The sequence below is a fragment of the Brassica napus genome, chromosome C3, assembly GCF_020379485.1.
Source record: "Brassica napus cultivar Da-Ae chromosome C3, Da-Ae, whole genome shotgun sequence".
Lineage (NCBI taxonomy): Eukaryota > Viridiplantae > Streptophyta > Magnoliopsida > Brassicales > Brassicaceae > Brassica > Brassica napus.
Window position 1 is genome coordinate 6,107,087 of NC_063446.1, and position 27,392 is coordinate 6,134,478.

Sequence of the window (27,392 nt, forward strand, 5' to 3'; positions counted from 1 at the left end):
TTTGGCGGGAAAACACATTTTTTTTTTGTTTTGGTGGAAAAACGTGTTTTTCGGTTTTTGTGGGAAAATACAATTTTCGGTTTTGGCGAGAAAACACGTTTTGTGGTTTTGGTGGGAAAATGCGTTTTTGCGGTTTTGGTGGAAAAACGAGATTTTCGGTTTTGGCGGGAAAACACGTTTTTGGTTTTGGCGGAAAAACACGTTTTACGATTTTGGCGGAAAAACGCGTTTTTGCGTTTTGGCGTGAAAAAACGTTTTTGGCGTGAAAACGCGTTTTTGTAGTTTTGGCATGAAAACGTGTTTTTTCGGATTTTGTGGAAATGCGTTTCGGCGGAAAATATGTTTTTGCGGTTTTCGCGGGAAAATGCGTTTTTGGCGGAAAACACGTTTCTGCGGTTTTCGCGGGAAAGTGCGTTTTTGCAGTTTTCACGAAAATACGCGTTTTGCAGTTTTGGTGGAAAATGCATTTTGATGAGAAAATGCATTTTTCGGTTTTGGCGGGAAAACACGTTTTGTGGTTTTGGTGGGAAAACGTGTTTTTGTGTTTTGGCGGAAAAATGCGCTTTGGGGTTTTGGCGTGAAAACACGTTTTTGTGATTTTGGCATGAAAAAATATTTTTGCAGTTTTGGCGGAAAAACACGTTTTTGTAATTTTGTACGGAAATGCATTTTTAGGGTTTTGGCGTGAAAATTTTGATTTTAGGTTTTCGCGGAAAAATGTTTTTTTTTGTGGTTTTGTCAGTTTTCGTGTGTGACAAAATGATATTATGTTTATGTTTGTAATTTGTGAATTACATCAGGGGCATAATAGACATTATACCAAATTGAATGAACCATTTCCATCCAAATGGTTCAAATTGGATCAGTTGAATGAACTTTAAAATTAAGCCTAAATTTCCGAATGTCATCTGGATGATCCATTCAGATGAGTTGCACTTTTAATGTCTAAACGAACAAAATTCTCATCTCCATCGAGATGGTTCATCCGGATGGAGAAACTAATGGGCCCTTACTTATTGTTTCATACTAATTCCCATAAAATGTCAATTACGTAGATGCTATTAACAAATTAAATTTGTTACATCCAGTTACTATTATTACTCCTTTTTGTTTAATTAATAACCTTCATTCTAATTTTTATGTCCAATTCCGATAGACTAAGCGAGATTATGGAAGCTATTTTTGGTTGATGGAGATCCTTATGTTGTTGGTACATCACCTCTACATTAGCGGAACATGGTTTTGAGTAGACTAGTTTTGAGACTGGAATTACATGAACTTAACCACTTACAGAAATAAGAGCAAAAATACAAAACAGAAAACTCAAAAAGAAAGACTTTGTAAGTCAATGTGTTTTCTAGTACTTCTCCATGCAAGACGTAAGACGAACAATAAGAGGATACTAATGCTCAATCGTCGTTATCAAGAAAATTGGCTGCAAAGCCTGCAATAGCCACTAGACATAGCACCATAACGCACGTAAAAATGCGTGTATGATACGGTAGATCTGATTTAAAAACTAGTTTGTAATATTTGTTTTTATATTTACAAACAAATCATATATATATATACATAACAAAAATTCTTATCGTAATAGTTATATGAAACTTTCATTCAAAAAAATAATCTATTCTATTAAAAAGGAAGCAATCTTGATAAATCTACTTATAAAGGTTGTTTGTACCCTTTCACTAAGTAATTATAATTTTTGGTTTTACTTTATATTTCTCTAACTATACTTAAATAGTTTAACCAAACTCATTTATTACACCAATATATCATGTGACATACCAAAGAGATTCCATAACGTTACACAAGGCCCATTTTATTAAACTAACATTTTATCAAGTCATGTGTTTTTTTGGTACCTAATTTCACGAACAAGCAAAGATATTTCCAGATTATACATGACTTATGAGTAAAAAAAATGAACAAAACATAATCATCAGAAATCAAAAGTTCATGCTTTGAAGATATCAAAATGCACATCGAAAATCCAAATCATCAACAAAATAAGGTTAATCATTTTCACGAAATATCCCGTGAAAGTTTCTAACCTAAATCCCCAGCTGAATCAATCATATTGAATTGCCTTTAGAAATCACGAGAAGATCATCTTATTCTATTCTCATAGATTCGAGGGATTTCCCCTCTTTTACTTGAATTTAGATTTTTGTAACTTTTTTAAAATACGAATTTGGGAGTATTGACTTCTTCTTTTTCTGTGATTTAGGTGATCTATCTTCCTTATGGTTTAAGTTTTGCTGGACTTATATTTGTAGGGTCTTAGAACACTGATCAGCAGTGGGAGTTAGCGAATGATGATTTCATGGGAGGGGAAACTCATCTTATCCAAGAAAATTCATAGATGCAAACCTGTTAACAATGACTCTACCTAATCTCTAAATTCAGTATAACACATTGACGGATTGAGAGCAACAAGAAATGAATAGTCAGATAGAGTGACTGGGGTTGCTTGAAGAGTTACAAAAACAAGAGGAGGAACGAGAACTGTTTGAGCAACAAGATAATAAACTAAAATGTAAGTTATACCACATGGAGAAGCATTAAAAAAGCAATGGTCTTATATGTTTCTCAAGTAGGAAAAACCAGGGTTTCCTCTGAATCTCTCACCGTGTTTACCCAAAAGAACGAGAGGTAAAGAAGGCTCCCTAGGATTGGGTTTGAATTTGAACCGATGTTGGAAGATAACCAGACATGTGTTATTGTGAGAGAGGATAGTAACAGTTAGAGTAATCAATAGCAACCCTTTAGAATTTAGACGTAAGAAGTCAACCTGCGCTTTTGAAGAAAATGCATGTCCAAGCTATGTTGTATAGGTTTAAGAAAAGTTCTAAAGCAAATGAAAGCTAAAGCAGAAGCATAAAATTGCTTACAACGTAGGAATACTTTGTGAGAGGTGATCAACCTGATCTTTTGAAAATGATAGATATCAAAGCTACGATTAATAGGTATAAGAAAGGTCTTAAAGTAGTGAAAGCCGAAACTTGGTAAAGGTTAATTATAACTATGATATGTGTTGCAACATATGTTTGATCTTTTGTCATTCTGAATTTTAGTTCACTGCCCTGTGGCTTGAGAGACGATAATCATAATTGGTTACCGAAAGTAAAGAAGAATAAGAAATAAAACATTGTTCATCTCCAAGTAAACTCAATTTCAATATCTTCTTACTTAGTTTAAGCTGTAATTGAAATCATTAATCTTTAAAAGCTGTTAAATAAAATTAAATCTAATTAATATCTATACTATTACTATTAGTTATTATTTTGGTCCTACAATTAATTCAAACAAAACATTACCGATTGTTTTGATTCTTATGGCATATAATTATTTATTAAAAATTATCTCATTAAAAGCGAGGAAACCATTACAAAATGGTTTAACCGTGTGACATTTTTATTTGGCTAATCTTCAGTGTGGGACATTAACAAATACATTTATAATAGACTAATAGTGTACAACACACGTTAGTATATATATATACACAATATGAGAGTGTAAGAGAATCCTAAAACAATTTCACCTGAAAAAAAAAAGAGATTTCATCTATTTACATAGTTATATTAATATAATAATATAACTAAAATGATTAAAATCTCATATTAATTTTAAAACTCACAAATGTAACTTTAATATGCTCATTACAAAACTCATAAATTAAAATTCATAACATAAATACAATGTATTTACTTTATATGAAAAATCAAATAATTTATTTAATTTATTTATACTAATAAAAAGTATATGAGAAGTTTAATCACATTTTTGGTTTCTGCTTTGTGTTTCTAGAAATTTAGAAATTCTTAAGGTACTTACAAAGTATAGTTTGCTTTCAGATAAGTTATTTTAGTTTCTGTAAATTTAGAAATTCTTCAGGTACTTACAAAGTATAGTCTGCTTTCAGTTAAGTTATTTTGGTTTCTGCTTGGTTCGGGTGCCAAAGTTAGGAACCAGTTAATATCCAAAAAAAATCCGGGTCCAATTTGTTTCCAGTTCGATATAGTTTTTGGTCATTTCAGATTTATAATAAAAATATTAGATAATTCGGGTTGGTTAGTTTAAATATCGGGTTATTCAGGTTGTTTGGACAAAATACTAATAATTCAGATAATTTTTAATATTTCTAAGAAAATTGGGTAATTCGATTTTTGGGTAAGTTGGTTTATAAATAATATTTTTAGATATTTGGCTATTTCAAAATTAAATATAACTAATATTTTTTGGTATATAATTTGTATTTTAAAAAATTGGATACTTTTAGTTTTTGGTTCTGTCCTGGTATTTTGGTTCTAGAGATATTGGATCCGCTCGGTTAAATATGAAATTCAGTTTAATTTTCTTTTTTATGGTACGGTTCGGTTTCTTGGTTTCCGATAAATATGCTCAAATCTATATTTTATCTTATTTAAAAATTTGTGTAAAAACAATTTATTTAATTTAAAGATAAACCCGCGTTTTCAAAGCGCGGGTCAAAATCTAGTAATTATATTAAACTAGTAGAAAACATAAATAACACATAAGAGCATCAGCAACAATAAAATTTCTACCAAACTGTTCTCTAATTATAAAAATAATATAATTGTATGCTGTAATTAAATTAACACAAATAAAATCAAACCAATAGCATCATGACAGCTATTAGAGCATGTTCTTACTTTTGATTTTTGTGTTGTCGTTTGAGAGCACCCTCTCTCTTCTCTCCTCAGAGTAAAATTATCTGGGGCTCTTAAAAGTGTTTCTTAAGATATTTTATAATTAAAAAAAAAGAAAAGAAAATATTAATGTAAGGAACAACTCTTAATTAAGAGGGAGAAGAACCCGCTCTTAAAAGAAAAATGCTCTTAAAAGAAAAATGCTCCTCTCAATCTCAAATCCATTAGGTGAGTCCCTTGTCAACACTTTGAATGGTTTTCTCCTTCTCCTCTCATATGTTTGCTCAATTCTAATTCAGGGAGAAGTCTCAGAGGGAGCTCGTAAACTTGCTTAAAGACGTAAATCTCGTTACTCTCTTGGATACGAATCGCAATGTCTTGCTTGGTCCTTGTTATCAATTATCAATTGGGTAGGAACAAATAAGAACTTTCAGAATAGAACTAATGTCTTGTCCTTTCTCTTTGGTGCCTTTTGGTTGTAGATTCGTGGAACTAAGTGTTAAGGAAATAATATATACAACGAAACATTCTTCTTGGCCCTCAAATTTTTTTAAAAAATTTATATGTAAAAAAACTCTCGAATTTGTAAAAAAAAAAATTTAGGCCCCTAAATTTTTGAAATCTTTACTAATTGGTCTAAGGTCCCCAAATTATCAGGTTCGACGTTGCAACTAAGTATACTCTCTCCGTATCAGTTTAATTGGTATTTAAGGATTTTGATTTTGTTTCAAAATAAGTGATGTTCTCACAATTCTAAATGAAATTTAATATCATTTGAAATTTTTGACCAATTATAAAATACTGAATCTTTTTTTTATTGGTTGAATTAGTCTAATTTAATATTATTTTATGTAACCAAAAACAATTTCATAAAAATTTATATTTTCTTAATATTTGTGCAAAAACCTTAAACACCTCTTGAAATGATTCCTTAAAGCTAAGTGTCTGGTTATTGATCCAAAGCTCAGCGGTTCCGTCTCATTGATCATCCAGACTTCCACACTTGTGGCAATTCCAGGCTTAAAATGATTAGCTTTGAGGAAGTTTGTTGAACTGAAACGACAAGTACTCAGCTTTGAATATCGATCACTCTGTTTAGGAAATGGCGATATGATATATTGAGTTTGGATTAGTGGTATTCTGATTTTGTTCTGCTTAACAGGAACTTGGTTTGGAATTACGACATCAAGTTTTCTTTTCGTTCCTGGGTTGAAGGAGAACGTGCTGAGTTTTGATCAGTTGACAGCGAGAGGCTATACGGCAAGAATGGAACCACCAAAGAAATGCACGTTTGACGACAGGACTGGGGCTGTGTTTGGGGAGCATGTGTGGGATGAGAGAGGACCAGCTCTGCGTTTGAATGTGGTTGAAGGTAGTCTCACCTTTTAGTTTGGCTCTATGCTTTTCACTTTGGTACTGGACGTAAGTCGTATGGTGGACGGACGTATGTGTTGTTTTTTCTCTTTTGGTTTGGTGTTTTTTCAGTTTGGTCGTTTTATTCCTAGTTTGCTTACTGCAGTAGTATGACTCAGTCTGTTGTCTTGTAAACCTTGGACGGCTTTGGTATTAATCTAGTTTCCAAATATTTTTCTTGGTGTGGTTAGTTCTAATCACAAGTTCAAACAATCAACAATCAACTGTATAGTCTGAGTCTTTGTGGTCACTCAAAAGGATCATGATTTAGCATATAATCATTTTCTTAGTTCTTTTGTTGAAATGAAAGTTTGTTGCTTTAATCCCTTGATCCGGTGGTCACTCTCTGCGGACACCTTTTCTGCTGGCCTTGCATTTACAAGTGGTTACATGTTCAGTTGTCTTCTGTCTCCATTGATCACCACCACCAGAACAGCTGCCCTGTCTGCAAATCCAACATTGTCATCTCCTCGTTGGTTCCTCTCTATGGAAGAGGCGTGTCTTCCCCTTCTTCATCCTTTAACTCCAAGGAACAAGACTCAGAGTCCACAGTAATACCTCGGAGACTTTCTCTTCTAGTTCTCTCCATTCCCCTCTTGTGTAGATTTTGTTGTAAATATGCTGTAAAGGTCGAACTCTTTGTGGTATAACAACAAAAAACTTTATTGTTCTGAGTCAGGTGTCTCAAATTGCAGGCCAATTGCTCCCTGTGTATTGCATATCTATAAACATCTACATGCTTGTATCCAATCTTCATGAACCATATAAATGTTTGAGCAATGTTTAATGTTTTTTTTGTGGTATAACAACAAAAAACTTTATTGTTCTGAGTCAGGTCTCAAATTGCAGGCCAATTGCTCCCTGTGTATTGCATATCTATAAACATCTCTACATGCTTGTATCCAATCTTCATGAACCATACACATGTTTGAGCAATGTTTATTTTTTTTTAAGAACCTCTAAATAAGAGACTCCTGTTGGAACACAAAATCAAAGTGTTTCTTAACTAAGGTTCTTAATTACATTTAATTAATAAAATAATTACTAAGAGACTCTAAGTAGGATTGTGGGTTAATCATGCTATTAAGTCTTTCTTCATCTCTCTTACCTTTTATAATAATACTATTGTTGAAAAATTATCGTTGTGGATGCTCTAAGACTATATTTTTTTGGTTCTGATCTTGAACTATATGAAATCATGGCGATTAGCACCAACAAAAAGCCATGAGAAATCTCCACATTCTCTTATAAACATTCACATCATGGCAGACAAGAATCAACACATTCATTATTAAACCAAAAATCACCAAAGATTCATAGGATATGATGTCAATGGTCCAAATCAATGTGACCAGATTTAGTATTGCAATTTCTTTACATGTTAGCTGCAGCAGCTCAAACTATCTCGCCATAGGAACATTCCAATGTCAATGATCATACACTTCTGAGGAAGTTTGTGAGTCCATGCCTCTACTCACACTTCTCCTTGAGTTTTCTGACAAAAGACACTCTTTTAGTTCAACAACAAGTTGAGACATGCTTGGCCGTTTTGCTGAGGAAGGATTTGCACATGACATTGCCAGTTCAAGAGCTCTCCAAGCAGAACGTGAGTCATAATCTCCGTAAAGGTTTGGATCCATGATACAACTAATTTCTCCGCTATGCAGCTCAAACCCAACCTATTGTGTTATGTGAGTCTTTGCACGGGCTTGGTCAATCACAGGTTCGTTTGTGATCATCTCCAATAACACAATCCCGAAGCTGTACACATCACTCTTCTCAGTCAACCGACTTGTACGGTAGTATCTGCAAGGCAAAACAACATAGTATATTGTTTTCTATAGGTATCCTACCATTGAAAAAAAACAAGAAAACTTGTTTCACCACATTGTGATGTTAGCTAACAATACTTACTCGGGATCAAGGTATCCGGGAGTACCAGCAACCTTCGTTGAAACATGAGATTCACCTCCAACTGGGAAAGATCTCGATAGCCCAAAATTAGCAAGCTTGGCTTTGAACTGCTCGTCCAGCAAAATGTTTGTAGTTTTCACATCTCGATGAATCATTGGCGGTATGCACCCAGAATGTAAATACTCCAATCCTGCTCAACGGATTTATCTATTATTAGCGTTATGCAACCAACTTTTATGGAAACTTGGAAAATGGAAGAAAGAATAAGTTCTTGTTGTATGGTATAACTTATTCTTGATAATTGATTTACCTCCTTTTCCTGTATATTAATTGTTAGATTCATTTTCTGAAGTATAATATGTTAATGACAATTTTTATTTTCAGGTTTACCAGACAGATGTTGTCTTAAGTCTCCATTGGGCACAAACTCGTAGATGAGAGCCAAGTGATCTCCTTCACTACAATATCCAACCAGATTAACCAAATTTGCATGGTGAACCCTCATAAGAAGATCAACCTAATCATCCATAAAAACACACATGAAATCCATAAGCTTGTGATGATAAGGATGATCATAAACATTTCAATGAAATTTAAAGCTATGCTTACCTCTGCCCTGAACTGCTTATAGCCTTGAGTCGATGATTGAGAGAGCACTTTAACGGCTACTTGTTCATATCCGTTTAAAGTACCATGATAGACAACACCAAATCCTCCTTTTCCAACAACTCTTTGGAAGTTATTTGTCATGTTAATGACCTCTGAATAAGTAAACCTTCTCTTATTTGTTTGGATTGATAAAACACTTGATGAAACATGTGAATCAGCATATGTAACATTCGCAACTGGCGGTGTACTAGGTGGCGGTTGCAATGCTGTGGATACGAAAGCAGCATGGAGTATAAGCAAACTATTCATGAGAAATTTATAGCTCTTGGAGTTGGTTTCTTGCACATTACCTCCCACATCCGGCTTTTTCTTTCTGAAAATAAAAATAAGAGCCAAAACAGCAATGATAATAGCCAGAGCAGAAGCAACTGACGCTACAGTCGCCACTGGAAATGGTTTGGTTTTGGGTGGTAGGCATGAAACAGAGGCACAAAGCCTTGGGTTCCCTTGAGGACTGCAAGAAGACACAAATAGTTTCAAGATATCAGTTACGAAATGGGTTCTAGACAATGAGAAATTTTCAAAAATATGTGTGAAATTTTCTCACAATAACTCAAGTCCTTTCCTCCGAAGAGCTGAGGAACTGAACCATTAAGATCATTCCAGCTTATGTTTCTGTTGAAGAAAAACAGAGCACTTCATACATACATACATAAAGGAAAAGGAACTAACGTGGAATTTGGAAGATAATAGGAATATAACGTGGAGATAAACTTACATGAACACCAAAGATTTCATGTTGCTCAGAAATTCAGGCAACTCTCCAGTCAAATTATTATTTGACAAGTCCCTAAATTTTTCAAGATTGAATTTTATAAAAAATCAAATTCAACCAATTTATTCCCAGGAATATAGCAATGAACAAGCTTACAAGATTTCTAGTTGTGTAAGATTCTGAATTCCAGCCGCTATGGTTCCAGTTAGACCACTTGAAGACAAGTTTCTGGTGATAGTCCAAAAACACATTGAAAAGTGTAAATAATCATTGATCATAACTACTAACAGATCTTGAAGAAAATGTGTGACTATATTGATCTGATGACTTACAAATAAGTAATTCTTGGTGGTGTAGACACATCGGTGTTTCTACAGTTTAATCCGTCCCACATAAACGGTTGAGGGACACATGGATCTCCTTGCCAGCTGATTCTACTGATTCCATAGGTGGCTGTGTTGAACAGCAGCCACTAACATGATTTTTTTTTTTTTTGAAACACGTATATTAATGCAAATCAAAAGTTAGGTGTCAGCCATAATGGCCTCCTCTCCAACCAGACAGAGTTTTGCAAGCTTATCAGCTGCTTTGTTTTTTTCCCTTGAGATCCAAGAGAAAGAGATTTCATCAAAAGAACAAGATAAACTACAGATATCAAAAATAATTCCGTAAAGTTCCGGGTGAAACGTTCCTGAGTTGATCGCCTTAATCAGTTGGGCTGAGTCTGATTCACATCGCACCTTCCTGAGTCCCATATCTCTGCAGCTTGTCATTCCTTCTCTCAACGCTAGACCCTCTGCAATCAAAGCAGATCCAACGAAGCGATATTAAATGACTTGACTACTCTATTGTGGTCATGTTCTCTTTTTGAACATACAACAAATGCATAGACCTTATATGCACATACCATCGCTTTCATTTGTTTCAGACTGCGGAAACGGTGTAACTGTGTACATCTCAAGAGCGTTAAGAAGAGGTGGAAGGGTTGATCTGTTGGTTCAGCTGAAAAATGCATATCTCATTATTGCAAGTACTTGGAGACAGGCTAAAGATAGTATGTATATTTAATTTAGGAGGAATTTTAGGGTCGGAGGTGTCTCCATTCAAAACCGCGGTGAATTCCCTGGTACCGTTGGTCTCTTGTATCTCAGCAAAGTGTACGTACAAGTAATATTGGTCATTAACATTACTCGGACTCCATTGTATCGTCAATGGCGCACTGGCATTAGTAGGCGTTGCAGCAGTCTGGAGTACGACTCTTGGTGGAAGATATTTGTTTGAGTTGCTCACTTGGAGAGTAGTTGAAATTTGGGTCCATTTGCTCCTGAAGTACGGAGGCCATACGCGATCATATGCATCGTTCGGGTACGTGGAGATTGGTTGTAGAAGTGGCATAAGTAAATAAGACGGAACATATCATATGTCATGCACTTTGGGGAGTTGTAATTGGTTGTAATTTTTTTTAAAGAACATTGGCATGCTTCACCGTTTTTGTCTTTTAATTTGTATTATAATTTTTGTTATAACGGATGCAAAAAGACAATGCAATAATATGATAAGTAAAACAAACAAAGATTTAACTTAGTTCACCAAATGTGGAAATATTATTATTGGAAACAATTTCAATATACAATTAGGATTACAAGAACACAATATATATGTATGAGTATCCCTTTTTAAAACTCTATCGCCAACTATTTAAGCCTAATAAAGGTGATAACGCAGAATACAAAAAAAAATTACTAAAGTTTTTAAGAAATGTTTCAAACCCCTCAAAATCTACTCTGCATAAGATTATTGTACTATACCGGGTTAGACCAAATTCAAGATTGATTTTTTTCTTTCCGAAAAACATAACCACAAAAACAGAGCAAAGCAGATCAAACACATCAAAAAGAAGAGAACAATCCAGTTTTAAAAGTTGAGTTACTTTATGTGAGTCAGTGAGTCTTTGAGATATATCCTACTGAAAAGAGTCAGGGAGCCAGACTTAGTGATATAAGTGCCATTTCCCATCGGCCGTATTTCCAAGCTGGATATCAGTGGTGTAGTTTCCCCAGTCTTAACAAGACAAATCTTCAACGAGTTTGATTTTGGAATGTGCAAGAGTTCTCTCCGTGTACCATTCTCGTCTTTTTGTAAATCTATCGTGGTCCATGGGTTTGGTCCAATATACAAATCAAACTTCGGCTTAATGTCAAGACCATCATAATTTTGATAGAAAAAGTAAGCCCTGATCAACTGTTTTCTTCCCATCTCCACGTTTAGATTGTAGCAGTTCCGAAACCCGTCTGGAAAATATCTTAGTGTCTCGTATGGCTTCAGATATACGCCAGCATTTGCTCGGACTCGACCAGTTTTTCCACTTAGGATGAATTCTTTGTCAGAAGAGAACCGTATACCCAGGCCTGCGTATACCGGTCATCGCCTCATCATAAGGAGACGGTTCACTTGAAGGTAACCCGCAATCCAAACTGATGAATCCTGTTAACAAATAGAATATATCAACCATAAAAAATGTACCATTTCAAGAGGCACATATATATAACAACGAGCAAGTAAGATGTGGATACCTTGTTGATCTTGAGCTTGAACAAGATGAATAATAGCCAATGTTCCTAATACCGCCATCAAAACCAGATGAGGACTCTCCATAGTTATTTGCATGTCAAGAAATTATCAAATCACTACAAATGACCAAGTTCTGAGAGATGAGCAGTTATATTAATAACATCGTCCAAAGCTATTTCAGGGTGACATGGGAAGATGTCTTTTTTTTTTTTTTTAACACATTCTCATTAAATTCCAACCATAAAATTTAGGTGGTTGGCATAAATGTCTCAACCAAACATAATGCTTCTTTAGCTAAAGAGTCACAAACAACATTTTGAGTTCTCGGGATCCAATTGAAGGAGCATGATGGAGAAACTGAGGAGCTCAGCTTCCTTATGTCAGAGAGGACTCCATGCAGTTCAGATATTGCCTCATTTTTCTTGATGGCATTGATCAGTTGGGCGGAGTCCGATTCAAACCGGATGGATGCGAAACCTTTGTTCCTGCAGAAGAGTACCGCTTCGCGTAAGGCAAGGCTTTCTGCCATTAGTGGGGAAGCTACATGTCCACTAAATTGCTTTATTCGGAGGATGGTCGATGTCGCCTGCATTGTCCATGCCAGTCCCGCTTTTCTATGGGAAGATGTCTTCAGTGTGCAAATATAATAAGTAAATCAATGGAAGGAATGATAATGTATTTTATAATGGAAAAAGACAAGAATACGAGAAAATAATATTCCAACATCACAATCAGGAACTTTATTAACAATATTATCAAAAGAAACATATCTTAATATCTTGGTCAAAAAAATAGGCATATTTGTTATTCGAAAGTATCATTTTAATTGATCTTAGCTGGTCATTCTAGGTAATACTTTAAGAATGATGAGGGGGATGGATGAGTCTGTAGTTGTCATTGACTTGAACTGGTCCATTTTCAATATTTTGTCTGATGAAACAAGCTTTAAAATTTTTGATTCACAAGAATAGCTTCGAGTCCAGATGTTATAGGCATAAAGGTAATCCAGTAAGCACCAAGGCACAATGATCGACACAAGACTGATTACAACTGATTATACAGAACAAATGATACGCTTGACTCCACCTCTACGGAGCCAATCTCCGAATCGCCGGCTTGGTGATCCCTTGGATGTTGTCTCTCAGAACCTTCCTGTGACGCTTGGCTCCTCCTTTGTCCAAACCCTTCCCTCCCTTTCCACGACCTGACATTCTCTGATGAAAATTGGATTATTCTTGAGAAAATTTCTGTTGAATGAGAATCTGAGTTACGGGTTTAATTGAGGTGAGAAAGCGAAATTGATTTTATAGGCAAGACGGGAACCTTAAGAGTTTGAGCAATCAGATCGCAGAGTACATCAAGCGGCTGAGATATCGACCCATGTAGACACAGCTGGATCTTCACACGACATTGCCAGCTCAAGAGCTCCCCATGCATAGCGAAAATTATAATCCCCATGAACGTTTGGATCCATGATCTTGGAAATATCTCCTCCAATCACTGGTTGGTTTGTGATCATGTCCAACAACACAATCTCGAAACTATACACATCACTTTCTCAACCAACCTGCTTGTATGGTGATATATGCAAAGGTAATATATAACATGGTGATAACTGATAACTGCTATGCTTCCTTTTGAAACACCAGCTTTGTGGCATGAATTGGTGACGAATGCAGACAATGTTATTTGCTTTTTGAAAAATGAAAGTTAAACTGGAAAACATGCACTTTTTAAATTAAAAAATATTTGTTTAACTAATCTTACAAATTTGTAACCAAAATCCTTGCCTTGTTTTATTTTTATATTGGTACTAACGCATAAGCAGGCAGACACAACTTAAAAACATAAACTTAAGGAATGACACGGTTGTGATCAGTTGCTGCAACTATCTTGCCCCAGGAACCACTGACGTCTCCAACCTCATGATCGTCTCTTGCGTTTCCAAGTCTTGATTCTTAATCACCCTCGAATTCTCACACGCAAGACACTCTTTAATCTCGATAATAACATGAGACATGGTTGGTCGGTGTGCAGAATGAGGATCTGCGCATGACATTGCTAGCTCAAGAGCTCTCCATGCAGAATTAGTGTCATAACCCCCGCAAAGGTTTGGATCCATGATCCCACTAATATCGCCTCGGTTAAGCTTATAGGCAACCCATTCTGTTATGTGAGATTTCTCAGATATTACACGTTGGTTTGTTATCATCTCCAATAACACCATCCCGAAGCTGTAGACATCACTCTTCTCACCCAACCGACCTGAATGGTAATATCTGCAAGGCATGCATAATATATATGATTTCATATGTTGAAGAAGGCATACTGTTCCAACACAGTTACTGTGATGTGAAAACTGACAATACTTACTCGGGATCAAGGTATCCAGGAGTACCAGCAATCACTGTTGATTCATGAGGTCCGTCTCCAACTTGGAAAGATTTTGATAGCCCAAAGTCTGCAAGTTTGGCCCGGAAATGCTCATCCAGCAATATGTTTGTAGTTTTGACATCTCTATGAACCATTCTCGGTGTGCATCCAGTATGTAAATACTCCAGCCCTATGCAAATGAGTCATCTATATCAACATATTATTAGAGACAAAAATCTCTCACATTGGTAGTTGTAAAGAATCCTAAATAATACTCTCTCTGTTCCATATTGTAAGTAGTTTTAGTTAAAAGCACTAATATTAAGAAATTGTTGTTTTTGTAAAAAATATTATTTAATTAATAAACTCAACCTATTATAAAAAAGCTAGTATTATTTGATTGGTTACCCAATATCCAATAAAGAGAAAATGTGCATTGAAATATGAAAACTACTTATATTGTGAAACAAACATTTTTTTGCTAAAACTACTTACAATATAAAACGGAGAGAGTATATGAGATAAAGTCAAAGTCTCACACATCCAATCTACTTTCTAATTGGTTTTTGGTTAAAAACTCATATAACTTAACATACTTAATGTGACATAGTATCGCAAAACCAATTGAATTACTTCTCGTTCTACAAGGTTTTTAGTACACACCTAAAGCTGCCTCCATGGCTATTCGTAGTCGACTACCCCAGGTGATGGCAGATCTATCTCCTTTTCCTGTTATATTAGATCGTTAGATATCCTTTAAATTTTTCCAAGTTCCATGAGCTAGCAAGCAATTACTAAAAAAAAAAGAATTACTCGAAATGTTACCTGCCAAATGTTGCTTTAAGTTTCCGTTGGGTAGAAACTCATAGACCAGGGCTAAGTGATCAACTTCATAGCAATACCCCACGAGGCTCACCAAATTTTTATGGTGAACTCTAAGAAGAAGATCAACCTAAGGCATTCAATCAAGCAATACAAGTAAATCTCATTTTACAATTTTAAAAGCAGATCATATAATTTAGTTCAAAGGTTACAGTACTAAGAGTACCTCTGCTTTGAACTGTTTATAACCTTGAGTTGAAAGTTGAGAGAGTACTTTAACGGCCACTTCTAAACCGTTTACCGTACCGTGATACACGAAGCCGAACCCTCCTTTACCTAAAACTCTTTGGAAGTTATTTGTCATTTTGATAACCTCTGAATAAGTGAACCTTGTGCTTTTCTGATCAAATGAAGGTTCAGGTGAATTAGCAAATGTATCGTTCCCCATTGCCATCCTCGGTGGCAGATGCAGACCTGTAAATAATAGTAATGACTTTGTCATTTCGTTTCTTTTTAGTTTGTAAATTTTTTTCTTCTAATGCAAGAAGTAACAATATTCACAAAGTTTCATCTTATTTGATGCCTCTCTTGCAAGTACCTTCTTCAGCCGTTGAATGTCTCTTTCTTAGTACGAGAAAAAGAACCAACACAGCAGTGACAAAGACTGCTGAAGCAACTGATGAGACGATTGGCACAAGAACTTTCTTCTTATGTAGTGGTTTTGTACATGGATCAGAAACACAAAGCCTTGGGTTTCCTTCAACACTACAATAAGACAAGGGTTGTTCAGGACATCAAATGCACAAAAATGGTTGTAGATAATAAACTAAGAAAAGTTCAGAACTCTATGTGGAAAGTTTCTTACAATAGCTTTAGTCCTTCCCTCTGAAGAGCTTTAGGAATTGTACCATTAAGTTGATTCCCGCTTAAGTTTCTGTTTAAACAACCATGACCTGAGGTGGATTTGAAGAGCATTAGAAAATATGTTTGAGAGAACTTACATGACCGACAATGATTCCATGTTGCCTAGAAACTCTGGCAACCCTCCAGTCAAGTTATTATTTGACAAGTCCCTATTAGCAATGAAATTAAAGTTTTTCCAGTTTATTCCAATCTGTATAATAATAAAAAAAATCCGCTTTCTATTAACAATGGAAATACTTACAGATTTTCTAGTTGTGTAAGATTTTGAATGGAAACTGCTATGGGTCCATTTAAACCACATGAAGACAAGTTTCTAACAAAATACCAAAATCAAATTCAAAACATAATCAAGAAAGATCTTGAAAAGTGGTTGTCTGTACATTTAAAATTATGACTTACAAAGAAGTGATTCTCGGTGGTATTGAAACATCCGTGCTCGTGCAATTTAAACCGTCCCAGCTAAGCTGTTGAGGGACGCATGGATCACCCTGCCAGTTGAGTCTACTCAATCCATAGGTGGCTTCAATGTCTTTTACAGCAGCCACTGCAAAATGTGGTTTTGATGTCTTGAATACTTAATGGTGTTCATGATTTATTTCTTTAGTAACATAACAAAGCATAGACCTTACATGCATAACTTTTGAAAGGAACACGTGCACATACCGTCGCTTTCATCTGTTTCGGACTGTGGAAACTGAATAACAGTGTAAACTTCAAAAGCATTAAGTAGAGGTGGAAGAGTTGATCTGTTGGTTCTTATCAGTTGAAAGCTGCATTTCCCTCCATTGCAAGTTTCGGCTGACTGGCTTTGAATAGTAGTTAACTTAAGCTTGTCTGGAATTACAGGACCGTAATAAAGTTTTCCATTCCATACAATGTTGAATTCCCTGGTTTCATTTGTATGCAACTCTTGGATCTCAGCAAAGTGTGAGTACAAGTAATACTGCTCATTAGCATTTTCTGTGATCCATTCAATCGTCAATGGCGCACTGGCATTAGTAGGCGTGGCAGCATTTTTTAGTGCATCTTCTGGTGGAACATAATGGTTGGAATTGTCCACTTCGAGAGAGGTGGATATCTGTGTCCATTCCTTCTTGAAGAACGTAACCCATATGCGATCATATACATCACTGGAGTACCTGAGGGTGGTAATCAACAATGTTATTTTAGCAAAATAAGATGATCATTGTCATTCTTCCGTGTTTGGACAGAGAGATCCTTAATTCTAATAAAGATCATTCATTAAAATGATCAATAAAGGAGTTGACCTTTTTTCTTAGGAGAGTTTCAGTTTCTCAGATTACTAATTTACTAGAATAGGAGTTTGTGTTAGTTTTCTCGAATAAGCTAGCATCTTGATAAGAACCACTCGCGGTGTTTATCATCTTATCAAATCGATTATCTTAAAACATCATCTATGACATCTTCTAATGCCTTTATGGATTGAGTAGGCATCAAAAACTAAAAAAAAATAGTTTAAGAAAGACGAGAATAACAAAAAAAAAAGTAATATCTTCCAATGGGATCAGTATCTAAGAAAGTATTTCACTCTTTAGAAAAAGAAAATTATGAGAGAATGAGATAGTATCTTCTTTTTTTTTTTGAACAACCGAATGAGATTATCTCATTTAAGATAATACTAGATTTTGACCCGCGCGGATCTATTTTTTTTTTCAATTGACAATTATTTAGTAAATGTCATATTTTCATATATTTGTGTTTTATTTTATAAAAAACTTAAATTTTTTATCTTTATTTATCGTATTTCATTTTAAATGACTATTTATGTTTAAAAAATTAAACTTTATTTCTTTAATGAATTAAGTTGGTATAACTCTGATAAATTAATTTTATTATGTGGTTAATATTTTAATAAAAAAATTATATACTTTTAATAAAGATTTATACTTTTCAATGAAAAAATTTAATTTTTTATGAATGCTTAAATTATATTAAGAAAAGAAAAAATAATAATTAAGAATAGTTGAAAAAAATTATTTGAACTTGGATTCAATGACCCAAAAGAAAAAAAATGTGAAAATTGAATCTGATTTCTTAATCGGCTCAAATGGTCCAAGAGAGATCTGATGTATGCTGGATCCATAAAAAATGACCCAATATAGATGTGTTATTAATATTATTTGATGAGTCAATTTGCTCATAATATAAAAAGAACATGGATATTAACAATCTGCTTATAATAGTAAACTTTGGTGTCTAGTAATTAAGGTACCATCATGTGGGATTTAGGGTATCCACCTAATTAACAAGAAAGTTTTGTGTATATGGTGCAATTTCTCTTATTTGATTGCTCTTAATGAAACATGCAATGTTAGTAAAAAAAAAACAGGTTAAGGTAAAAAGAACAATAGAATCCTACTTTAATAATATAGATGAGAACTTATCAGAAACTCTTTTGCCATGTGTTGATGATTTATAATTAAAGTAATATTTTTTATAATTAAATTTAATTATTTAATGATGTGATACTAAAATACTAATTATTTTGAAGATGAGAAATCCAAATTGAGAAAGCATCAATCAGGTTGCTATATTTTGAATTCGATTCTGTTTTAGATCAAACAAACAAAATAATTAAAGTCTCATTCCTAAAAGCTGAGTTATGCAATTTGTATCGCGCACATGACTTATTCAACTTTAGTCACATAACTGAAAATGAATAAATAAGATCTGAAAGAAATACAATAAATGGAGGGAATGGGGTAAATTCCACTTCTATTGTATCTAATGATTTTTGGGTGTATTTATGCTCTTCAATGATGATAGATACTGAAGAAAGACTATTAAACAAGTTTTGAGAAACCAGGCCACATGTCAACAACATAATGGTTCAAACAGTTTTAAAAAAGCATATACAATCAAATGTTTAACATTTTTTATTTTCTTGGGAGACCCACAACTGTTGTACTAGTAAACATGCTCACATATATAGGTTCCTAAACAAAACAAGCCCTTTGTTGGAAACAGAGCACAAAGGTGTAGAAGACACAAGAACATAAATAAGCAAATTAAACTGATGCACAGAAAAACAAAACATGACAGAGCATAAAGACGAAGTTGGCGTACCGTATACGAGATCCTGTATTGTTAAGATAATACCAGTGCTGAAGTTCCAGGGAGCCAGATTCCGTGATATAAGAACCATTTCCCATCGGCCGTAATTCCAAAGTGGATATTAGCGGCGTAGTTGTGCCAGACTTAACAAGACAAATCTGCAATGAGTTTGATGTTGGGATGTGTAAGATATCCCTCCGTGTACCATTCACCAGTGTCTCCAAATCTATCGTGGCCCAGAGATTAGGTCCAAGATAAAGATCGAAGATCGGTTTAATATCAAGACCATCGTAATTTCCATACAAAAAGCTAGTTCTGATCAAGTATTTGCGTCCCTTATCCACACTTAGATTGTAACAGTTTCGTGTTCCATTTGGAAAATATCTCAGCGTCTTGTATTGCTTTGAGTATCCCTTAGGCATTTCTAGGGTTCGACCAGAGTTTCCACTCTGTATGAACTTTTCGTCCGAAGAGAACGACACTCCACTAGAAATTTCTATATAAGGAGACAGTTCATACGTCGGTAACCCGCAATCCAAACTGATGAACCCTAATAGCAGAAGATATTAGCCGTTAGAACCAGTGAACTTCTGATAACCAAAACGTTTGCCAGGGTATTTGTCAAGAAAAAAAAAACTTGTGCTGAAGAGGTAGCAAAGGTGTATATAGAAGAAATAAGATAATATTATACCTTCTTGGTCTTGAGCATGAACAATATGAATGCTTGCCAAAGCTGCTATCAGAACCAGCAAAATCCCAACACAAGATCTCTCCATACTCTCTTACCTCAAAATAAATCTCAACAAACCCATTGGCTATGCTATGAAAGATAAATAGCGAACAAACAAGCAAACCGCAAAAGACTACTACAAGTCAACGTGTTTGTCACCATGCAGCAAGGAGAAAAGTAAATTAGCGAATAAATAAGCAAAACTCAAATCGCACGGTATAAGAAAAACTTTCCCAAATCAATGGTGAATGTGATTTCTAGTGCCACCTTCACCAAGGGAAAGAGTTAAGAGTTAACACGACCACAATGTTTCAACATCACTTTATATATAGTGGAAAATAGGGAACGGACCAAGAAGCACGTCAGGCAATAAAGTGCTATATCAAAGAAGGATCAATTATCTAAGATAAGTCCAAGAGGAAGTTCCTTTCTTTATTTGACCGCTCTCGCTAATTTCTGAGTCAAGTGAGTTTGGCCTCATTTATTTGGTTTAAGGCTATAGTTATGTGAGTTATAAGAGCTCACCGTACGTATTATTCTAGAGTACTTGATTTGCGACATTGTTACATTTGGTGGCAACTTGGTCAGACAATATGGTACATTTACAAAGAAACTGCCGATCACAAAAAAAAATGATACCATTGGAGTGCTGGAAACGCGGCGTTTTAAAAGCTATTCCATTAAAAAAAAAAAACGGAAAGACGTTTTGGGCTGATTATGTACGGCCCAATAGTTAACTATGGTTATCCAGAACGAGTTGGATCCAGTAACAATAACCTATGTCGTGACTTTCCATCGTCTAAACTCTAACGCGAAGCAGTCATCTGAAACCAAAGTTTTGGAGAGAGAGAGAGTAGAGATGAGGTTGTTCGATCCATGGCCAGTGTTCTTCAAGAGGGAGTGGAAACGTTGTTGGCCGTTTCTCACCGGATTCGCCGTAACCGGCGTCCTCATCACCAAGCTCACCGCTGGATTCACTGGTAAAACTCTTTTCAGATCTGACCGATTCTTCTATAGAAATGATAGAAACCAATCCTTAATCGATCCTTATCTTCTGAACTAGATCGGATATAATCGAGTCCCTTTGTTATATATCGTGAATCTCGTGGTTGTGGAAACCATAATTTATATAAATCCGCTGATTGAATTTGCAGAGGAAGACGCCAAGAACTCCAAGTTCGTCCAGCAACACAGGCGGTAATCGTCTTACTCTTTCTATCAATCACGATTCACTAGCGTCGCATTTCAGATTTTTTGAATTCTCTAATGTTTCATCTGCCATTTGGGAATTGAAATTCAGAAATTGAATGTGATTGCTCAGCACAATGTTAATTGAATCGCATTACTATTAGCTTAATGTCTCTTAACTAACACTTTCTCCTAATCACAATGCCTAGTGTTTGGTAGATCTGTATCTTTTTCTTGAATTTGCTTGATGTACTATAAGCCATTCATTCATATTTAGCTAGAGGTGCACTCATCCTCTAAACACTGTTACTCTGACAAAACAGTCTCAGTTTGAATCCTTGATTGATTTGGTTCTGATATGTATATATGTACAGGTTTTACTAACACTAACCATCCTCTGCACCTGTTCATGAATTTTTTTCAGGTGATCTACTCAAGTGAAATCTATTGCGCGAGTGCTTTCAGAGTTATTCTAATAAACATAAAAGAGAGAATCCTACATACTTATTGTTGATCTCTCGTTTCCTTTCATCTTTTGTCTTTTTCTCGAAACATTGCTAGTTTGAAATATGGATTGATTCCTCTCTTTTTGTTATCTTGAATCGAATGTAGATGGCTTACCATCATTAGTGTCAAATCTCATTGCAAGAGTTTACTAAGCAAACCACAGAGAATCTAACAACTTTCAGCATATATCGTAGCAATAGAACCTGCAGGCATTGTGACAAATCTAACGAAGCCAGTACAAGTATTCACCAACGTTGCGTCCACGCAAGAGATGAACGTAGGGCCTGAACTTATTCGCCAAACGCCAAAACAAATACATCCTATTCCTACTCTCCCGCATCACTCTCAGTGCCTTCAACACCACGTAATTCCCGTACTCACTCCTCGCCAGCCTCACCAAACTCTCTTCATCACGCCGCAGCAACTCTTCCACCACCATAACAGCCGCCGCCGCCTCCGTATCCAAAAGCGTCTGCACGACGTGGCTTCCAGACTTCGTAAAAGAAAGGCCAAAGCAACGGTCGCTGAGGCTAACTCCAACGTTATGCGTGCAACGCAAGTCATTCAATCTAAGCACGTGCTGGACCACGTAGTTCCCATGAGCGTGGTAGCTTAAGCGGAGAGCGTTTTGCGCCACTATGTCCAAGAGCCGGTCTCTGTAGAACAAATGGCCCAAGCCGTCTATGATTTTTTTCAGCACGGCGTAGCCGGTTCGGTTACACGCCAGGTGAATCGCGTTGTCGAGAACGTAGTCGTACATAGTTTTTTGCCTCTCCTGGTTGAAAACTTGCATCCCTTGCGTCCCAACTCTGGACGCCTCATAGTCGGTCATGAAGTTGACGAAGCGGCGCGTTATAGCGTTAAAGAAGAAGATGTCCAGGTCGTCTGTTATTCCGAGTAGCTCCTGTATGCGGTTGGAGCCGTTCTTGTTTCTTGCCATCTCCAAGAAACGATCGAGATCTGACGTCAGCAACAAGCCCATCATCGGAAGATCGCTTCTTGAGACCACCTCTCTGAACTGAGCCGCACCGTCTTCTTCGTTGCTAGTCATTAAGTTGAACAACGACTGCATAAACGTCTCCCTTTCTTGATGAGTTAAGGCGGTGTAGTAGCGCAATGAGTTGACTAAAAATTGATTCTCTTCAGTAAGATTGACTGTATTTGGTGCGGTGGATCTTGCAGGAGGGATATTGGCGGTGGGGATTTCACGTGGAGGAGGAGGAAGAACCACCGGAGACTCTTGTTCGATGGATGATCCTGCGGCGGTAGGACGGAGATCGCCGCCGTTTGCCATTATATACGTTAACTCTTTGCTCTTTGTCTTGGAAGGATGAAGGGGTTTGGTTGTGTGATTGGAGAGAATGAGAAAGTGTTGAGATATGTGGAGTGATGAATGATGATGCCTATTTATATGAACGTAAATACAACATGGCGACGTTGCTGGAGTATTCTTTGATTTCCATTTTATAGAATCTAATTTTTATCATTATGATTTCGTTTTTGATGTTAGGTTATATTGTTACTACTTTGAAAACTTCACTCATCTCCCTCCACCTTTATAATTCATGTTAGGAGACATGCATGCACCACTACTGAGTTTTTGTTAATAAACTCGTCTACTAGATTGATTATTATAAAAAATAAAGGTTTAATAAAACAAATTTGAGGATAAATTGGATTATGAGATAACAAGATGATGTGTGAAACTGTTGAAACCATGAAAAATAAATAGAAATAATTGCAAGAGTAAACAAATATTCTTTTTAACATAATTATAATATTACTAAGTAATGAACATGCATGCGTGATATCTCACATAAATTAATTTTATAAAAAATATAATATATTTTATAACTTATATTGTTTTTATAAAACTGTTTTTTTGTCTTTGAGAAGTTTTTGTATCATTAATGTAGATTGTATATATGTGGCTATATATTGTCTTAAAGATAATATTTAGATTGTATATTTGTTTTATAGGTTTAAGTTTTAGTTAAAATACAAATATGTCAGCACTAATTAAAATATATCTCTTATTATTAGCTTAGGTACGCTATTTACGAAATCTCAAATATAACTTAACATATTTGAAACTAATAAAAACAATCAAACACAATCATATCTAATTATTGCTAAATTAATAAAGTAAATTATAATAACAAGGAGAAGATTAGTGATTAGTTAAGATTACTGATTTGTTTGAAACTAGCAAGGAGGCTACCTAGTAACTTTAAGAGATTTGGCAGGCTAACGTATACCTTTTTTTTCAAATCACTCATACATTTTCCTCCTTTATAAAAAAAATTAAGTCTTTCTAAAGATTTGATTGCTTCCAAAGTAGCAAGTTTCAAATTCGGCTACTTCAAATTATCCTTAGAAAATTGTTTTTTTCAACTCCAATTTCTTCATCATGTAATGAGTGATAAAATCATCTAGGGAATTTCTTTGTGTGTTTCTTTATTATTGGTAGAAATTCTCTTATTATTTATAAATTCATTTTTGGAAGTAAAATTTTCAACATTGACTGTAAATAACTTTAATTAAAAGTCTTATAACGAAAATGTTGTAGAACATGAAAAATATATTAAAAAATCCATCAGTGTAAGCATGTAAAGGCTCATACGTAATCTCATTCACCATATTAACTACAATTAAGATTTGTTAATTAAAACAATAATAGTAATTTATATAATAGTTCAAATTTTAAAATTGTCAAGATAATTTAAATTTTTCAAACCTGCAGGTTTTACTTATGTTGGTCCAGTCTTTTCCTCGATATGTTTGAAATGAATTAATTCCTCTCTCTTTTTTTTGTTCTTCCAATACATTTGTGAATGACTGAATCCACCAACAAGCTTTTTGGTTCTTCCTCATGATCATGGTCATAAGGCAATGCTAATAATCCATTTGCACTCACTTTGTGTTATATTGAATCGAATGAAGATGGTTTACAATCATTAGTGACAAATCTCATTACAAGAGTTTATTAAGCAAACCATAGAATCTAACAACTTTCAGCATATATCGTAGCAATAGAACCTGCAGACACTGTGACCAAGCTAACAAAGCGAGTCCAGGAATGTTCCAATTCTGTGTCCACGCAAGAGCTGAATAAAGGGCATGAGCTTATTCACCAAACGCCAAAACAAATCCCCATTCCTCTCCTGCATCACTCTCAGTGCCTTCCACACCACGAAACTCCCGAACTCACTCCTTGCCAGCTGCACCAAGCTCTCTCCATAACACCACAAAAACTCTCCCACCACAACTTCTCCCGCCTCCTCAGTATCCAAAAGCTTCCCCACGAAGTAGCTTCCCAACTTCGTAAACGAGAGGCCAAAGCAATGGCCACTGAGGTTAACTGAAACGTTATGCGTGCAACGCAAGTCATTGAGTCGAAGCACGTGTTGGACCACGTAGTTCCCATGAGGATCGTAGCTTAAGCGGAGAGCGTTTAGCGCGACTATGTACAAGAGCTGGTCTCTGTAGAAAAAGTGGCCTAAGGCGCACCAGTCGTTTATGATTTGTTTCAGCACCGTGTAGCCGCCTCGGTCACACGCCAGGTTAACCGCGTGGTGGAGAACATAGTCGTACATTGCTGCTTTCTTCGCCTGGCTGAAAACTCGCATCCCTTGCATCGCAACGCGGGAAGCGTGCAAGTCGGCCATGATGTGTAAGAAGCGGCGCGAGATAGCGTTAACGAAGAAGGTGTCCACCTCATCTGTTTTTCCGAGTAGCTCCTGTATGCGGTTGGAGCCGTTCTTGTTTCTTGCCATCTCCAAGAAACGATCGAGATCTGACGTCAGCAACGAGGCCATCCTCCGAAGATCGCTTCTTGAGACCACCTCTCTAAACTGAGCCGCACCGTTTTCTTCGCTGCTAGTCATTAAGTTGAACAACGTGTTCCTTTCTTGAGGAGTTAAGGCGGCTGAGGAGCGAATTGAGTTGAGTAAAGATTGATTCTCTTCAGTAAGATTGACTCTGTTTGGTGCGGTGAATCTTGGAGGAGGGATATTGGCGGTGGGGATTTCACGTGGAGGAGGAGGAACCACCGGAGACTCTTGTTCGATGGATGCTCCTGTGGCGGTAAGATCGCCGCCGTTTGCCATTATATACGTTAACTCTTTACTCTGTGTGTCTTGGAAGGATAAAGAGTTTTGGTTGTGTGATTGTAGAGAATGAGAAAGTGTTGAGATAATGCCTATTTATATGAACGTAAATGCATATAAATGGCGGCGTTTTTAATAGAATCTGATTTTATCATTATTATGACTTCGTTTTTTAATGTTAGGTTATATTGTTATCACTTCGAAAAACTTCACTCATCTCCCTCCACCTTTATAATTCACGTTACGAGACATGCATGCACCACTACTGAGTTTTTGTTAATTAACTCGTCTACTAGATTGATTATTATAAAAAATAAAATAAAAAATAAATGTGTAATAAGTTATAAGTGTGTTGAGAATAAATTGGATTATTGGATAACAAGATGTTGTGTGAAACTGTTGAAACCATGAAAAATAAATGGAAATAATTACAAGAATAAACTATAATATTCTTTTAACATAATTATAATATTATTAAGTAATGAACATGCGTGATATCTCACAGAAATTAATTTTATAAAAATAAATATACTATATTTTATAACTTATATTTCTATATAAAACTGCTTATTTTTGTCCTGAGAAGGTTTTATATCGTTGATGTAGATTGTATGTGGCTATATCGGGGATGATTGGTTGGGCTTTATCTCGTTACTTTAGCTTTATTTATTTTTAAATCACCGAACTTTATCAATCATGTTGTAGCTTTATTTTTAATAGTTAAAGCCTAAATCAAGTTTCTATAAACTTTTACCAATCATGCTTTACTTACAGCAAAAAAATTAAAGCAAAATTTTTTTTAATGTATTTTAGGTAAAAAACCTAAAAATTTCTTTTATAGGCTGTAGAATCTGTAAAAAAAAAAAAATTTATCTCTAATATCAAAATTAGATAATCATAGTTAAAAACATCTATAAATATTTAATTCAATTTTGGGTGTTGTAAAAATTATTGAAATATTTTTTTAAAAAATATATATTATTTACATATCACATTTTAAATAGCAATAAACTTTGAGAATTTATAAAAAATATTAATATAAATTATTTAATTGATAAAAAATAATTATTTTATATATACATTACAAATTTTACATATTTTATTTTAAAATATCTACAGCTTATAATTTACAGCTACAACAAATTTAACTACAACAAAAGTTTCTGCAAAAAAATCTAGAGTAACAACTTTACAGCTACAACCAATTTACCTACGGCTAAACTTTTACAGTAAAATTTTTAGAACCACAGTTGAACCAATCATCACCATTGTCTTAAAGATAATATTTAATTTTTCTCAAAAAGAAAGAAAGATAATATTTAAATTGTATATTTGTTTTATAGGTTTAAGCTGTAGTTAAAATACAAATATGTCAACACTAATTAAAATATGAGTTAGTCTTGGGTTCATCCCCTAGTGTAAATCTTTAGGCTTGCCATACAATTAAAAATTGTCAAGCCATATTATGTTTTTGAAATAAAAAATAAAAATATAGTAGTAATTGTCTAAAAAAAAGATTTTTTTTAATGTTGTTAAAGCCGTTAGGATTTAGTGTTTAAGATTTATGGTTTAGTATTTTGCTGACGGCGTTAACAATGTTAAAATTTTTATTTTTCAGTAATTAATTTTATTTTATAACTATTGTTTATCTTATTTCTTTAAACAGTATGAGTTGTCAACTTTTTATTGGTTATTTTAGTGGTGAA

At 35.0% G+C, this 27,392-nt stretch overlaps 4 protein-coding genes, 1 long non-coding RNA gene and 1 pseudogene across 5 annotated transcripts; 2 read left to right on the forward strand and 4 right to left on the reverse strand.

Annotated features, from left to right (window-relative positions):
- Positions 1-4,847: 4,847 nt before the first annotated feature.
- Positions 4,848-6,261, forward strand: LOC106386840. Its single transcript, XR_001277607.3, has 3 exons — positions 4,848-4,904; positions 4,976-5,086; positions 5,839-6,261. It is a non-coding gene; the product is annotated as an uncharacterized LOC106386840 (long non-coding RNA).
- A 1,091-nt stretch (positions 6,262-7,352) lies between these two features.
- LOC106386834 lies at positions 7,353-12,042 on the reverse strand (annotated as a pseudogene).
- Positions 12,043-13,668: 1,626 nt separating this feature from the next.
- LOC106386831 (receptor-like protein kinase At5g59670) lies at positions 13,669-20,149 on the reverse strand. The gene is made up of 13 exons (XM_013826647.3): positions 19,844-20,149; positions 19,165-19,702; positions 16,741-17,216; positions 16,477-16,621; positions 16,319-16,390; positions 16,155-16,226; positions 16,019-16,087; positions 15,752-15,918; positions 15,380-15,627; positions 15,157-15,283; positions 14,995-15,060; positions 14,332-14,521; positions 13,669-14,237 (listed from the first exon to the last, which is right to left on the reverse strand). Exons 1-13 carry the CDS (start codon positions 19,926-19,928, stop codon positions 13,847-13,849), a joined length of 2,646 nt encoding a protein of 881 aa, XP_013682101.1. The 5' UTR covers positions 19,929-20,149; the 3' UTR covers positions 13,669-13,846.
- Positions 20,150-20,632: 483 nt separating this feature from the next.
- On the forward strand, positions 20,633-21,083 carry LOC106387040 (ATP synthase small subunit 6-A, mitochondrial). Its single transcript, XM_013826859.3, has 2 exons — positions 20,633-20,862; positions 21,037-21,083. The coding sequence occupies exons 1-2, from the start codon at positions 20,742-20,744 to the stop codon at positions 21,081-21,083; spliced, it is 168 nt and encodes a 55-aa protein (XP_013682313.1). The 5' UTR covers positions 20,633-20,741.
- Positions 21,084-21,742: 659 nt separating this feature from the next.
- LOC106387038 (putative pumilio homolog 19) lies at positions 21,743-24,217 on the reverse strand. Its single transcript, XM_013826858.3, is given in 5 exon segments — positions 21,743-22,911; positions 22,913-22,952; positions 22,955-22,999; positions 23,002-23,027; positions 24,201-24,217. Coding segments are annotated over 5 exon segments (1,239 nt in total). The 3' UTR covers positions 21,743-21,800.
- On the reverse strand, positions 22,908-25,918 carry LOC106383547 (pumilio homolog 18-like). The gene has a single exon (XM_013823632.3). The coding sequence runs from the start codon at positions 25,684-25,686 to the stop codon at positions 24,637-24,639; it is 1,050 nt and encodes a 349-aa protein (XP_013679086.2). The 5' UTR covers positions 25,687-25,918; the 3' UTR covers positions 22,908-24,636.
- Positions 25,919-27,392: the final 1,474 nt, after the last annotated feature.